The sequence below is a fragment of the Prunus mume genome, linkage group LG7 (assembly GCF_029339155.1).
Source record: "Prunus mume cultivar Tortuosa linkage group LG7, ASM2933915v1, whole genome shotgun sequence".
NCBI classification, from domain to species: Eukaryota; Viridiplantae; Streptophyta; class Magnoliopsida; order Rosales; family Rosaceae; genus Prunus; species Prunus mume.
The window spans coordinates 4589021-4604081 of NC_142704.1; the positions used below are offsets into that span (position 1 = coordinate 4589021).

At 36.1% G+C, this 15061-nt stretch overlaps 2 protein-coding genes across 2 annotated transcripts; both read right to left on the bottom strand.

Annotated features, from left to right (window-relative positions):
- Positions 1–1630: 1630 nt before the first annotated feature.
- LOC103337841 (cytochrome P450 78A9-like) lies at positions 1631–3825 on the bottom strand. The gene is given in 3 exon segments (XM_008241006.3): positions 1631–1842; positions 1845–2397; positions 2586–3825. Coding segments are annotated over 3 exon segments (1626 nt in total). The 5' UTR covers positions 3597–3825; the 3' UTR covers positions 1631–1780.
- Positions 3826–13836: 10011 nt separating this feature from the next.
- On the bottom strand, positions 13837–15009 carry LOC148915292 (uncharacterized). The gene has a single exon (XM_089041873.1). The coding sequence runs from the start codon at positions 15004–15006 to the stop codon at positions 13837–13839; it is 1170 nt and encodes a 389-aa protein (XP_088897999.1). The 5' UTR covers positions 15007–15009.
- Positions 15010–15061: the final 52 nt, after the last annotated feature.

Here is a 15061-nt window from a genome sequence, read left to right on the forward strand (position 1 = left end):
CGCTTTACCAATAACTAGTGGGCATCACAATAGATTTGATTTGGACTTGACCAAACACCACTTTAATTACTAAACATGGAAACGACAGCCTCAACCCCAATGTAGTCTTTAGCCGTAATGGCCAAGGCACTTCTCTCATCGTTCGTCATCAACTTTCATTTGTGTCGTTCAATCCAAGCTCTCTATCAACTTGTTGCTTATGACTAGTGGCTGTGGCTTTCGCATTTAATTTCGCATTTAATTCATACTGTGGAGTGTGGACTACCACATTACTAACTAAATCTCTAATCGAATTGCGTGAATTAAATCACTGCGTTTGAAAGAACAGATCATGATATTGTGTTAACACAAAACGGTTTATTTATTGTTTTACTCCCTCTACTTTAGCTCAAATACCAATTCCTCACTGAATATGCAACTGGGTCAATTTCATTCAGTGTCATTTGTTTCCCCATTCCATTAGAAAAAAGAAAAGAAAAAGAAAGTGTTGTTAAACGAACCTTAAAATTAATTGAGTACATCATATTACAAAACTATTTATTAAATTACTAATTTACCCTAATATAAAATGACCAAAAAGAATATATTGAATTGTGAAATAAATATAATTTTAATAAGTACACCATATTCACTATATTCAACCTTAATCAAACATAGAGAAGTTTTTATATTATTTGGTGCCCATGAACAACGCCGCGAGCACTGACGAAGGAGCAAGGAGGTGTCGTTTAATGGTGTATAGCAGATAGGAAGGGATAGATAGCAATGATTCTAATACAGCTAACTTACTTGCAACCTTGCAACAGTATCAATCTTCGATGAGTGACTAGAAGAACTTTCCCTTTGCAAAGTAAAAAAGCGATCTTCATAAACATATGATAAGGCAAACTTTCCACGTACTTTAAACATATCAATAATCTAGAGGAAAAATGAACCTGATTCTGTCAGCTGCAATATAGCCTTCAAGACAAAAGAAAAATAATTAATTTTAGTCATTGAATACAAGTAGATTATAACCAAACAAGACATCAAGCTGGATATCAACCAACAAATAATCATACAAGTAGGTTTACTTAATTTAAGGCTAAAGAAGATGAGAAAGTATGGAATATTAAATAAATTGCAGACATTGAGATTTCCACCGGCTTCTCTAATAACATCACCAAAGTCTTCTATGCCCTTGCTTTCCAGCCAAAGTAAAAAATTTCAATAAATTGTAGACATTGAGATTCATGAGTGTAGAAATTGCAACAAGTAAGAGCTAGAAAAGTATAACACTCATACAAAAGAGAAACCTGGTTTAAGATTGGTATTAGGGTGTATCAAGGGTATTTTTGGTAGTTAAATAAGGTGAACTTAGTTAATTTTATATTTTGATTAAAATATTATAGTGTATTTAGATCATAGGGTGTACTCAATTAATTTTAAAATTAGTTTAACAGCAGTAAAAAAGAAAAAAGAAACGAAGGCATACATTCACAAAAGGCTAGCACCAGCATATCCAATATTGGTTCAAATAGAAATACTGAACATTAAGTTTAATTGTCATACAACCTAGTACATTCTTTCATGGTCACAACCAAAGGTACGATACATGAGTTGCAGATAAACTAGGTGAAAACCTTTAGGGTTTTCTTTGTTTATACAACTTATGAACTGCTTCTAAACATAGATTCGTATACAGCATATCCAATATTTTCTTATAGGCTAAGGAGAGCAATATCTGCTGCAACTACATTCTTGGTTTCATCTGCTGCGCCTGCCTGCCATGCACTTCCGGTCAATTCCTACGGTTGACTTTTACGGTGAGTGGGTGTTTCATTTCGCAAGAAAGCCTGAGCACTCGGATAGGTCCACCGGGTCATTAGGATGCGACTTCGCCCACTTAAAATCATGCAGCAAGGACCCCACCCAAAAGGTCACCGTGGTCAACCCCAAAGCCTTCCCGGGGCAGCCCCTCGTGCCCGAACCAAACGGCGCCAGCCTCAAATCAGATCCCAACACAGAAAACTGCACGTCAGCATCCTTGGACAAAACAAACCTCTCTGGCTTAAACTGGAGTGGGTCCTCCCACACTTCTGGGTCCCTGGTAATGGCCCACATGTTCACCATAGCTGTGGTCCCCGCAGGCACGTGATAGCCATCCACCACGGTGTCTCTGATGGACAAGCGGGCCCAGGATAGGAGTGGGCCGGGTGGGTGTAGCCTCAGGACTTCTTTGACCACTGCTGGCAAATAAACCATTGATTGAATGTCAGACTCAACCAACGGCCGTGATCCGACCACCCGATCGAGCTCCTCGTGCACCTTTGATTGGACATCGTGGTGGTGCACCATCCTTGCCAAAATCCACTCGATCAAAACCGCCACAGTGTCTGCTCCTCTGAATGTCATTTCCTGTAGTATGACATGGAACAAATATATTCCATAAAAAAGAAATTGAAAGCAACTGATAAAGGTTAAGCCAGTTAATTAGAGCAGTGATAAAATACTTGAATATTATTTTTTAAAATTAATTTTAAAGTAATTTAACCTATCATTTGTATTCAAACTCCATGCATAGTTCTGGATTTAGAGATTCTTACCCAAAGAACTGAAATCATGTCACTCTCGGACAACTTATCAGGCCCATTAAGAGAGAGAAGAACGTCCACAAAATCATGGTTCTTCCGGCCGGTTCGAGCTCTGTGTTCTTGAATGATTCGGCCGACGAACCGGTTGACTTCAGGAACGAGCTTGGAGCATCTAGACCGGACGCTCTGAAGGTCCAGACCGGCGAGCCATGGAAGGTGATCAGACCAGTTGAGCTTCCCCAACAGGTCATAGCCTTCGTCCACGAGCCGCCTCAGGACCTCTGTCTCTTCGTTCGACGAGCCCAGCTCATATTTACGTCCGAAAACCGAGCACATCATGTTGTTCAACGAAGCTCTCCGGAGAATGTCGCGGACGCAGAAGCTGTTCTCGGCACGTGCGGAGATCATGGAAACCATTTGGTCGGCGATTTCGAACCGTTGATGCTCGGAGGCTGAGATTTGCTTGGGGGAGAAGAGGTTGGCGGCGCAGATGCGTCTGAGGGTACGCCAGTAATTTCCGTATGGAGCGAACCCAATTGCCCTGTTGAACATGAGCCCGTAAGCCGACTCTTTCACCGGACGGGAGCCGAAGACGGGACTGTTGAGGATCTCCTTGGCGACGTTATGGTTGCATGTGACGACGAAACGTGTCTCACCCACGCTGAAAGCCATGAGCCTCTTTGCTTGGAAGAGCTCAGCTGCTTTGGTAAGCTTGTGGTGTGCTAGGTTGGTCATGAGGCTCATGCTGCCTATGATTGGAAATCCACGTGGCCCGGGAATTGGGGTGGTAGTGGAGAGTTGATTTTTATGGTTTTGAACAAGTTTACGAAGAGTATTTCCTGTTTTCCAGTGGTGCCTTCCCCATGCTGTGCCTCCGGGAGTTGAGGCCCAGTAGAAGACGGCCGCAGCTGGATAAACTGCGGCCAAGAAGAGAAAGACGAAGAGAGTAGCAGTGGAAGACAAGGCTTGGCATTTGGAGAAGAGGGCCAAAACCCACAAGCTGTGATCAATCTGAGTTTCCATGGGGAAAGGGCAGTGCTATATCTTTGTGGTTAGTTTCCAATTTTGGGTTGGACTATGATTTATAGAGTTTTTTTAGAGACCACATGAAATAGTATCGGAGGATAATAAAATATAGAAAGAAATAATATAAAGTTAAAATTTGAAGAAGACCCTGGAATAACGTAAAACGGATCCTATCAAAACAAAAACGTAAAACGGGATGGATGAAACGCATGGGAAGTTTTCTTCTTTGGTCGAAATCGAATGCATGGGTGGGAAGTTATAATAAAGAAAATAAATTACCTAATTAAAATTGTGTGTAAGATTTTCTATTTGAGCAAATTACCTAAGTAAGCTTGTGTTGAGTGTGACATTTTATACCTACTAGTTAATGTACCTAGTTATTTATTTATTTAAGAATAATTTTCATATTTAGGATTTCAACATTCGATAGAATTTTAACTTAGAATTTCAACATTAGATTTCATATCTAAAGTACCTATTAGGTGGTTTTATTTTTGGGATTCACGTCACGTAAGTGAGAGAATCAATTTCTCGTTAAATATTCGTCACGAGTGTAAAGATAACTAAGTTAACGCTTTCGTTATAAGTAGTTGTAGTTCGTTGTTTGTAAGTAGTTATAATTCATTATATAATTTTAAATTAAAAAGTTTATAACGGTGAAAAGTATGTATGATTGTCGTAAATCGTGATGATGAAATGTGAAGTCATTGATTGCAAAGTTTGGAGTAAATTGTAATTAGATATAACTCCGCATTTTATTTCTTTATTTATTCCTTTTTGGATGCATATTGGACCAAAGTGAGAATCAAGTTCTTGTTACACATTTGTTTTGAGTATAAACATTATTACTTTGCCACTTGAATTATAAGAAGTGATAGTACGTTTTGTTGAAACGTTATTGAGGGTCGCCCTAGGGCTGGGCATCGAGGGCGACTAACGGGGCCCAAATTTTTTATATTTGTACATGTTGTATATTATTGTTGTGCCCCATATTGAAAGTGATTTTTGAAGAGTTCAAAATTATATGGGCACAAATAAAAATCACTTCAAATCTTTAACAATACAAGGGCCTACATTTAAAAATTATTAATTTACTTTGGAATAACAAAATATGCTATTAATCATACACTCCTTCAAGAAAATGGTTAATTCTTTTATTTTGGTGGTTTTTTTGTTGTCAACCATATGATGGTTTGCATTTGTTATTTTAGTTGAATTAAATTATTTTATTTAAGCTAAAAAGAAAATACATGTGTATAATTTTTTTTTATTGTTGAATTATTATTACATACAAAAGGAAATTAAGGGCCTCATTTTAATTTCTGGCATTGGGACACTCAAAAGTCAAGGTTAGCCCTAAGTTTACCCATAATTGAGGAAAAGTATACATGATTGTCGTATTATGATTCCATTATGTGAATTTAAATTACATCTTGTTGAGCCTAATGCAGTGCCTAGCTGTAAAGGAGGCCTAACATGGTATGTAGAAACCCGTCGAATATTGCTACAAGGCGCTTACGGAAGCTTCAATATTCATTCCATGCTAAGAGAAAATATAACTCGGCACATGAGAGGTAACAATAAGGCTGAGCAAATATATGATTTTGTATACCAAACTTATTGCTTCATCAAGCATTACCTAACACGGTCTTAACCCCATTGCAAAATAACGAAGCCCAAGCAATTAATATGCAACGCCCATCGACCTCCGTTTTAGTGCCATACCACCCGACAAGCTTAAGCCCAAGCCATATAAATGTCAGGGGCGTGCTGAGTGGGTTGTGGTGTGGATGTGTATGAGGTTTCATAAGACTCATATAGGGTTCAAAAGGTGGATGTTTTGGGCTGCTTGGGGGCTCCAAAACACATGCCCAATTTCTTAAGCCAAACTACATAGGTAAGCAACGAGGGAATTACAATACCACTTTTGTTGAGATTGAACCAATTTGCCTAAAATCCAAACCAAAACCTTTAAAAAATCGTTCACCTAGATAAATGAGCAGTTGGTGGTAAGGTTTAAGACCATTCTATATGACCATCACCTTTGCCCACTTTGTTTCTCTAAGCTCGCATAAGAAAACAGAAAGGAAAGCAAGATGGAGCTTTGCCTTGAAAGGAAGCCTCTACAAGGCTCAATTGCATGAAGGCTTTAGGCACCAAAATGTTTTTGTCTCAATGACCATGGATTCAGCTGATTTCAAGGAAATTTCACTTATTAAGGCCAGGTTGGGGGAAGTGAGAAGAATGGAAGAAGAAGACTTAGCCAAAGAAGAAGGAACCAACCAGGAAACAGGGTCTTCAATGCCTATAAAAGGAGGCGATAAGTTACCTAGAAGTCAAGAAGAACAAATCGAGTAAGCATATTCTCTAACTGCTGGATGCATCAAACTCAAGCACAATCTCTTCCATCTTGTTCCCTTATCTCCCAAAACCCTATTCCAAAGCTGAAACATTATCATTTCTCTTATGAAATAATATGTTCTAACAACCCAAGCTCCCCCTATCTTTTGCTAAACTTATGAAACTTAACTCCCACACACAAGTTTTTCAAGCCAAGTTGAAATTTTGGTTTGCCATGGTCATTTTCTTTTTTGTGAGAAAACAGAGCACTCCCTAAGAATCTACATCCTTTGAGAGTGATTTGAGGCATGTTGAACTCACGCACAGGGTTAGCGTCACTCGTTCTTTGCAGCGACCTATGTCCATTTAGAGCTGCGTGAACAAAAAAACCTGTACATAAATAGGTGACTATGTTGGGGATCAGGTCATTATTCTCATCAATGCCTTCAGGAAAGAAGACCATAAGCAACATTATGTCTTCCCAAGATGAGCCGAACCACATTGACTCCAGCGTCAAGGCAGAATGGTTCCCACACTTCATGCCTCTCATGCCAAGCCATTTTTTCTTTTTGTCTCAAACATTGAATCTTGTTTTGAGTTCCAGCTTAATGAACCAATGGAGAAAGCAAACAAAGCACTCCCTAAGATTTAGTTTTTTTGGGGGTGTTTTGGGCCTAGTTCTTGCTAACTTAGAAATAGGGCACATGAAGGGCTTAATGCACCTTATTTCGTGCAGTCCAACAACCAACAACCCCAATCAAACATTATAACTGAAAGACAACAACACATTCATAACTTAGAAAAATATACATGATTGTCACATGATGAAGACATGTAAAATTAACATAATACTCCTTTAATTACATGTTATATAAAATAATTTGAGAATGTCCTCATAAATATGTATAAATATATATTTTTTATATATAAGAGAATGAATAGAAGTTGTATTCTTTCAATATTGGGAAGATAAATATCATTGTGTTTGTTATAGCATTTTTCTTTTTGGAAATACGAGATTCAAACTTTAAACTCTTTCTAATATTGAGAAGAAAAATACCATTATACTATAACTAGTTGATGATAATATAAATAAATGAAATACCACCTTAGGAAGGACATAAGTTGAAATATTATCCAAAAACTATCACTATTGAGCCTGAGTTTAATCAATCCATTATTGGAGCTAAGATCTTCATCTTTCTCACTTAGAAGACCAAGCTATCATAAGGCCTAACCAGGGACCCATGCACTATTTGGCGATTGGCCGAAGAATCCTCAAAGCTCCACCTACTCGCTATTCCCTCCAACACCACTCGTCACCACCCACAACCAAATCAAAACCTAAATTTTAATCTTAGAATACTGAACAAAATTTAAGGATGGTGATTTTTTTCACTTCCATTTTATCTACTTACATTCTTTTTTTTTTTATAATAGTTTTGACTATAATAAAAAAGAAAGTGTAAATAAACAAAAAGAAGTAGGAACATACAATTTTTAACAAAGAAAGATAAGTAGAAAATCAGCTCCCAAATTTAATTATCACTCTTGTGTCAGTGAACACGTGCGTGCATATTTTCTCCAATTTCATTACCCAAGAAACTATAAATGGGAAATGGAAAAAAAAAAAACTTGGGAAATTGGACTGATGTCTTTTGATGCATACACGTGTTCGACCCTGAATGTGATGGTGATCCTTGTTGAAATCGGATCAAGACTCACGAGGCCCCCCATGCATAATGAAGCGAGGGTGGCCCTCGTGAATTTGTTGGTAGCTTCCTGGCCACGTGTGCCACGCACTGGCCTTTTCTACCTGCCTCTCCGTTAAAGTTCCGACGATCCTGCTTTTTCCCGCGCATCAAAGCTGCTGGTGGAGCCTCCACGCGTCTTCTACAGTTAACGAAATGTGACGTCTCACAACTTTTTCGCATGTTCCAAAATGCCGTTGCTTTGCTTGTCTGTATAAGGCGTCTGAACGGCACCGCGGGTGGGTAGAATGGTAATTTGGCTTCGTCATTCGACACTGCAAGAGGACCACTGAATAGTCGCAAGGAAAGCAACTCTAGGTCGTTCCCGCACTGAAAGACTCACCTGGACTCTTTGGTCCCAGGTGGTCAAAATTTGTTCATGATTTCTTCATAAAAAATAACTAAAAAAACTGGAAAAAATATTTTTTTATTTTTTGCTTTTTAAAAATTATTTTTAAGTTGCATATTAAACAAGTTTTTGAGTTCTAAAACCTGAATTTTAATTAGAATTCTTTGTTTTTAAAATTTTTCAGTCCCTACTTAAATAGGATGTTAAACAAGTTTTTGAATATTAAAAAGTAGATTTGAGACCCTTTTTTAAAAAGAAAGTTCTCAAATTTTTTGACTTCCGTACTTGAATAAGATCCCAAACGTCAACTTAACCGAAAAAAGAATGCTAAATGCCCGTTGAATTTTGATGTAGATTATTTAAGAAGAATTACAGTTCTAATAATCCACATGTACTGACCAAAAAATATTCCACATATTTGTTTGGACGACAAACCTTATCAGAAGAAATCTCAAAGACCATCCACGTTAAAAAGTGAGAAGACATTGAATTGACCACACTCTTTCTTTTCTGTTCATAGACATTTGGCCTCAAATGGTTATGAAGGACGCGAATCCTTGTTGCTGGTTTGAGATGCGGTGTGATGCATGCGTTTATTTCGAATTGGTGGGAGCGAACCGAAGGAAAAAAGAAGATACAGATCTATATGTACTACACTATACTGTAGATAATATTATGTGCATGATCGTGAAACATCTATCGATTAGACAGAGACATCAATAATTGATCACCTTTGTCTGCACTTTCATTTTCGATGCTACAAATTTGTTCACATATCCCATTCCGACATATCTCATTCCGACATATCTCAAAAGATTTACGTATGTGATTCATCCTAAATTCGACACGCATAGCTGAACTACACTAAAGGTTGGGCTCTAGCCTGGGGCAATGTTTGGGACGTTACACCTCATTTCACTATCCTATCGAAGCACATGTCCATTTAGCAATACCTCAAAGATTTCAAACTTGAAGCTTTCTTCTTTGAGCCGATTCGTATAAAAACATTTCTGGTTCTGCTTTTGATTCGACGGTCTTTATCTGAAAAGCAAATCTATATTTACTTTCTAAATTAACAGATTTCAAATTATGCGTGATATCTTATTTAAAAAAGAAGTCGATTGCATCATGTGATACTGCTGGATATGGGACTCACTGTTAATGGTGAGATTTCAATTTTGGCGTAATCTAAACTTTAATTATATATTTTTCTTTACTGTTTGCATGCATTAAGATTCATCAAGAACCAATCGTATAGAACATTGTATTATTTAATGTAATTAATACTTGATTTCCCACTTGCAGCAAGCAGTCAAACCGCAAAACTGGGAATATGTTCTTGTCCAGCCAAAATAACTTCAAACCTTCTTTCATACATTATTTTATTTATTAACGTTTGAATACAAGCATTCTATTTTTTTAAAATAACCACCTCTGCCTTACTTATAAGTTTAGTCAATGTACCCAATATGAGTGGGGTGGTCTTCCCACTCAATCAAGTAAAATGGCAAAAAATTAATATTGGGAAATGATTTCACTAATACTGAGTGATAATTGGCTAATTGAAGATGACATTGAATCATATCCTAAGATTAATTTTTTGCCATTTTACTTGATTGAGTGGGCTTCCCACTCATATTGGGTAATTGAAGGTGGCATTGCAAGGTATCAACGGGGTTGCGGGAACACATATTTCATAAATTTGCTTAAATACGGATGTTAGTTGGATTGGTTCAGATTTTTGACGTGCTTCTAAGTAGTTATGGGTTCAACTCCCGTGATACCGTGTGTGTGAGTTTTCCCCCATCATCTTCTTAATTTTGACAAAAAAGAAAAGAGAAAAAAAAATATAGTGGCATTGCAAGGTCCACGTTCACTCAACATTCTTTTGAGAAGCTAGCTTTAAAACTCTCCAATTAAATTCGACAACTGCTGATCCGTTGCCTATCAATTCTCATCATGTTTGACCAGAAACCACAATGTGCATAACTTTTGTGCAAACCCACTATAATTTATTTCCAAGTAGTTGTGGTGATCAATTAGTCACAAGTGGGTTTTTTTTTTGTTTTTGGTCGAACACAAGTGGGTTATTCAACAAAACTCTCTTAATATATATTAATTAATTTAATAGAGATATGCATGAGGGATGCTAGGTTTGGCTCATCAATTTTAATTTGCACTTGATGCTTGCCACTTGCATGATATGACTCAACTGGTGATAAAAAAAAAGTTACACACCAACTTTTTTTCAAGAAACAAATCTGATATGATTTGATAGATGAATTTCACTGACGGGGGTTTATTCCTTTTCACTGGAGAATACATGACGCAGTATTTAATTAATCTGTCTGTAAACTAAGATAGTTCATCGACCACTTGGGCTGACCTGAAAATGAGCTCACTTCACTGCTCATCAGTATGGCTCAGCTAGCTAAGTTGTGCTAATTACGCCGCTTACAAACTGAACCATTATATTATTTTCATACTGAATTAACACGTTCATTATTTACAACATTTATAATATCTCACAATAAACTGAATTCATAAGCACCATTTGGAGTTCAAATTATTTTGAGCCATGTACAAGTGCAATAATTAATATAAATATAAATACACATACGTGCTTCAATTATTTATGCGATTTCACTGCAAAAGCACACACACACATACACACACACACACATATATATATTTCTCTTATGTGGACATCTGAACGTTATTACCATGCAGATGTCCGAAAGTTATTACCATATAGACGCTATGTATTTTCTACTACCCTCACTGTTTTCCTCTCTTCCGCATAGTAATATATATATATATATATATATATATTCATGTACCGTGCACTCAAAATGATATAATCTTTGTGTACGTCAATATGGATTCATGACATTATTTGACTAAGGCAATGTGGGCAACATGTGCATATAAATTTAAATAAACACAGGTGCTTATGCGATTTCACTACAAAAGTTTACACTCACACACATATATATAGATTTTCTCTTATGACGTAATGTATTTTCTACTACTCTTCATGCTTTTTTTTTGTTTACAATGGCATCCGCACAGTAATAACTTACGAATACCCAAATAAATAAATAAAAATATATATATCCACTTATCTTGCACTCAAAAGGATATAATCTTTATATATATACAGTCAATATGGATTCATGAGATTATTTGACTAAGGCAATGTAGGCAATGTAGGCAACAGGTGCTATCCTTATAAGATATATTTTGTATATACTATATATATATATATATATATATATAGAGCTTCCATTGAGGATCCCTCAAATAAGTTTATTTGAGAGACACCCCATGTAAGCCCCACTCTGGATTGTATTTCACTAATCTAAACGGTCTATTTTGTAGATACTCATTCAAAGATCATCTCTACAAAAAATCACTTGAATCCGATATCATTTGACCATTCAATTGAGTTATTGAAGTTTTAGTACTTTCTTAAAGCACCTTGTTCATTGATTTTGTAGGACACAATTGGATGTCGAAACGGTTTCCGATTTGTCTAATTTTTTGTAAGGATGATCTATGAATGAAGACCTAAAAAATAGATGGTTTGGATTATTGGAAAAAAAATTATAGGGTACTCTAAAGGGCGTCCCTCAAATAAAATTATTTGAGGGATCCTCAATAAAAGGGGACTGTATATATATATATATATATATATATATTATATATAGTGCACATCGAGATTAAGCACTTACAATTCAGAAAAGTTGTATGATATTCCCGCACACATATAGATTAATAATTCCTCAACTATGTTTGCCATTAGTGGCCATTAATTCTACCTTGTAATATATCTAGTAACAAGCATTGGCAAATCCATAAATTTTTTAGCAGAGTTGTAATTTTGAAAATTTAAAACTTTTTGTGGATTGAACATCTAAGACTTTTTAACTAAATTGACCTTAGGTCCCTTTATTCATTCATATCAATCTCATACATGAAAAATAATTAGGAATAATCATTTTCTCAAGATAATTTTTGGCGGCTTTTATTCCTTAGATATCAAATAAAAAACTTAATTTTATGATATTTTATTATAAAGTATATATTGACTTAATGGATCATTTTTAGCATAAATCGTATTTTGCACTAAAATCGATTTTTCATATTTTGATTTGGGAGGAATCTGATTTTCTAGTATTTTTATTTGAATCCAAATGGAGAGTACATCCTTATTTATATTGTAAACTTAAGTAAATGGAGTAATATAAAAATAAATAAAAGTAAAAGGACAAAATGTGCACACATATTTTGCACCACCACTAACTGAGCAAATGGACAATTTGTGCCTTAATAGGTTTGCAACACAAGCCAAAGAGTTGACTGAGAACTTTCCATGGCTTCTCTATAAGAAACAGATCATCAAGATCTTCAATGTTAAATTCAACTTCCTGTAAATACACCATATAATCACAAGGAATTGCAGATCTCCTCAGTCTTTGAGATCTTCGAAGTGCAGGCTCAGGATTAGCAGGTTCTGCTTGTACTTATGGTTCTGGAATAGGCAATACATCTGCTTCCTCAACCGGTTCTTCAAATACTTGTGGCTATGGAACATTATTTGTAACTGTCTCAGATGTTGAACATGGAATTGGCACTGGAATTGATATTGATTTCCAGAGGATGCAACTGAAGTTTTATCAATTTCTTCAAAAATATATGAATTTTTGGACTATGAGGAAGATATGCTGAAATCCTCAACAAACTTAGCATTACTAGTCTCCGCAATTCTTGTATGCAAAGTAGGACAATAAAACTTAAATCCTTAGACTTCTCAGAATAACCAACAAAGTAACAACTAGTGGTTCTCATGTCAAGCTTCTTTTCTGTTGGATGGTAAAGCCTAGCTTCAGATCTACAGCCCCATGTATGAAAATGATTGAAGCTTGGTTTTCTACCTGTCCATATCTCAAATGGCGTGGAAGGAATTGACTTACTTGGTACTCTATTCAAAATGTAATTAGCTATCTTTATGGCTTTGCCCCACAGAAATTCTGGCAACTGGGAATGAGACAACATGCTTTTAACCATATCCTTCAGTGTCCTATTTCTCCTCTCTGCCACTCCATTTTGATGTGGAGTTCCAGGTGTTGTATACTGTGCTACAATGCCTTGCTCTTGAAGAAAAATAGCGAAAGGACCCTTTTGTTGTCCAGCCTCTGTATGCCTGCCAAAATATTCTCCACCACGATCTGATCTTACAACTTTAATGGTTTGGTTTAGCTGATTTTCAACTTCTAATTTGAAAACTTTGAAACAGTTTAAAACTTGTGATTTTTCAGAAATCAAATACAAATATGAATATCTAGAAAAATCATCTATAAAGAGAACAAAATAGAAATTTCCACATATTGTCCTTGTTGGAAATGGACCACAAACATCTGTATGTATTATCTCTAACAAGTTACTGCTTCTAGTTGAGTTTATTTTCCTTGTGCTTGTGGTTTTGCCTTTAAAACAATTAATACATGTCTCAAAATCATTGAAATCCAAATTTGGCAATATCTGTCTTTTCATTAATCGTTCCGTTCTATCCTTTGATATATGCCCTAATCTCTTATGCCAAAGAATAGAAGATCTGTCATTATTGAGCATTCTCTCACAAACAAAATCAACAATATGGAAACATTCATGAAAATAAGTACACTAAAGCTGCCACAAGTCACCATTAAGAAAAGCATAACCAAGTAATTTATCAAACTGATTTTTGTGAAAAATACGAATACTTTCATTATCACCAATATAAGAAAAACTATCCTTAACAAGCTTTGAAACTGAAATTCCTTCTCATTGAAGGTACATAAAGAACATTGTTCAATACTAAAAGAAAACCATATGACAACTCTAACTTAACACTACCAACATACTCTTCTTCTACTTTTGTTCCATTTCCAACAAAGACTTTGTAGATCTCTCTATTTTGGTCCTTCTGGCTTTTGAATCCCTGCAATGAATTAGTGATATGAACAGTGCAACCAATGTCAAACCACCATGAGTTTTGTGGAATAAAAACCAAATTTGTTTCAACAGTAACAAAAACATCAACAATTTGAATACCTTTCTTAATGAGCCATGCCTTAAAACCAGGGCAATCTTTTCTCACATGCTCAGCAGATTTGCAAAAGAAACATTTTTTGAAAATGTCTTTGTTAGGTTTAAGACCAAAACTAGTGGTAGCAGTAGAGTTTTGAGCAGGCACAACAGAGTTATTAGCATTTTTCTTTGAATTGGAATATGAACCTGTTTTAGGTGCATTTGTCTTCTGATTGGGATTTCTAGATTTATTGACTGTAGCTGCTTTCTTTCCTTTCCCAGCATGTACCAAATTGACAACTTTAGCTTTGCCCTTTTTCAATCTCTCATCCTCTTGACAACAAATAGCAATAAGTTCATTGACATTCCAAGTCTCTTTCTGGGTATTGTAGTTGATCTTTACTTGCTCATAATCAGAAGACAAGGAATTGAGAGCCATATGAACAAGGAATTGATCAGTAATCTGCAAATCCAGATGGTTGAGCTTGTTTGCCACATTAACGAGTTTGAGGAGATGCTCTCTTATGCTCCCGGTTCCATCAAACTTGGTTGAAGTGAGTGTAGTAAGATAAGAACTTGATTCAGCCTTGTCAGACCTCTTAAACTTTTCCTCCACAGCTTCCATATAATCCTTGGCAAGATCACAGCCTGGGATGCCACCTCTGATGTGCTCTTCCATTGAATTTTGCATTATAAGCAAAGACATATCATTTGCTCTCTCCCACTTCTTAAAAGCATCTTTTTCTTCTTGACTACTGACATCAGTCAAAGCTGCTGGCTTAGGCTCCTTAAAAGCTATGGTGAACTCAAGTAATCCCAAATTCATATCAATTTGTTGCTTCCATGTCTTGAAGTTGATCCCATTCAGTTTCTCAATGTTTATAAGGTTTAACATATTGAAACCTGCCATTAATTATAGTAACATAACATAAGCTTTGAAGTTCACAACA

Coding starts and splice junctions, on each gene's coding strand:
- LOC148915292 (XM_089041873.1), bottom strand. CDS start 15,006: ATGTTAAACCTTATAAACATTGAGAAACTGAATGGGATCAACTTCAAG.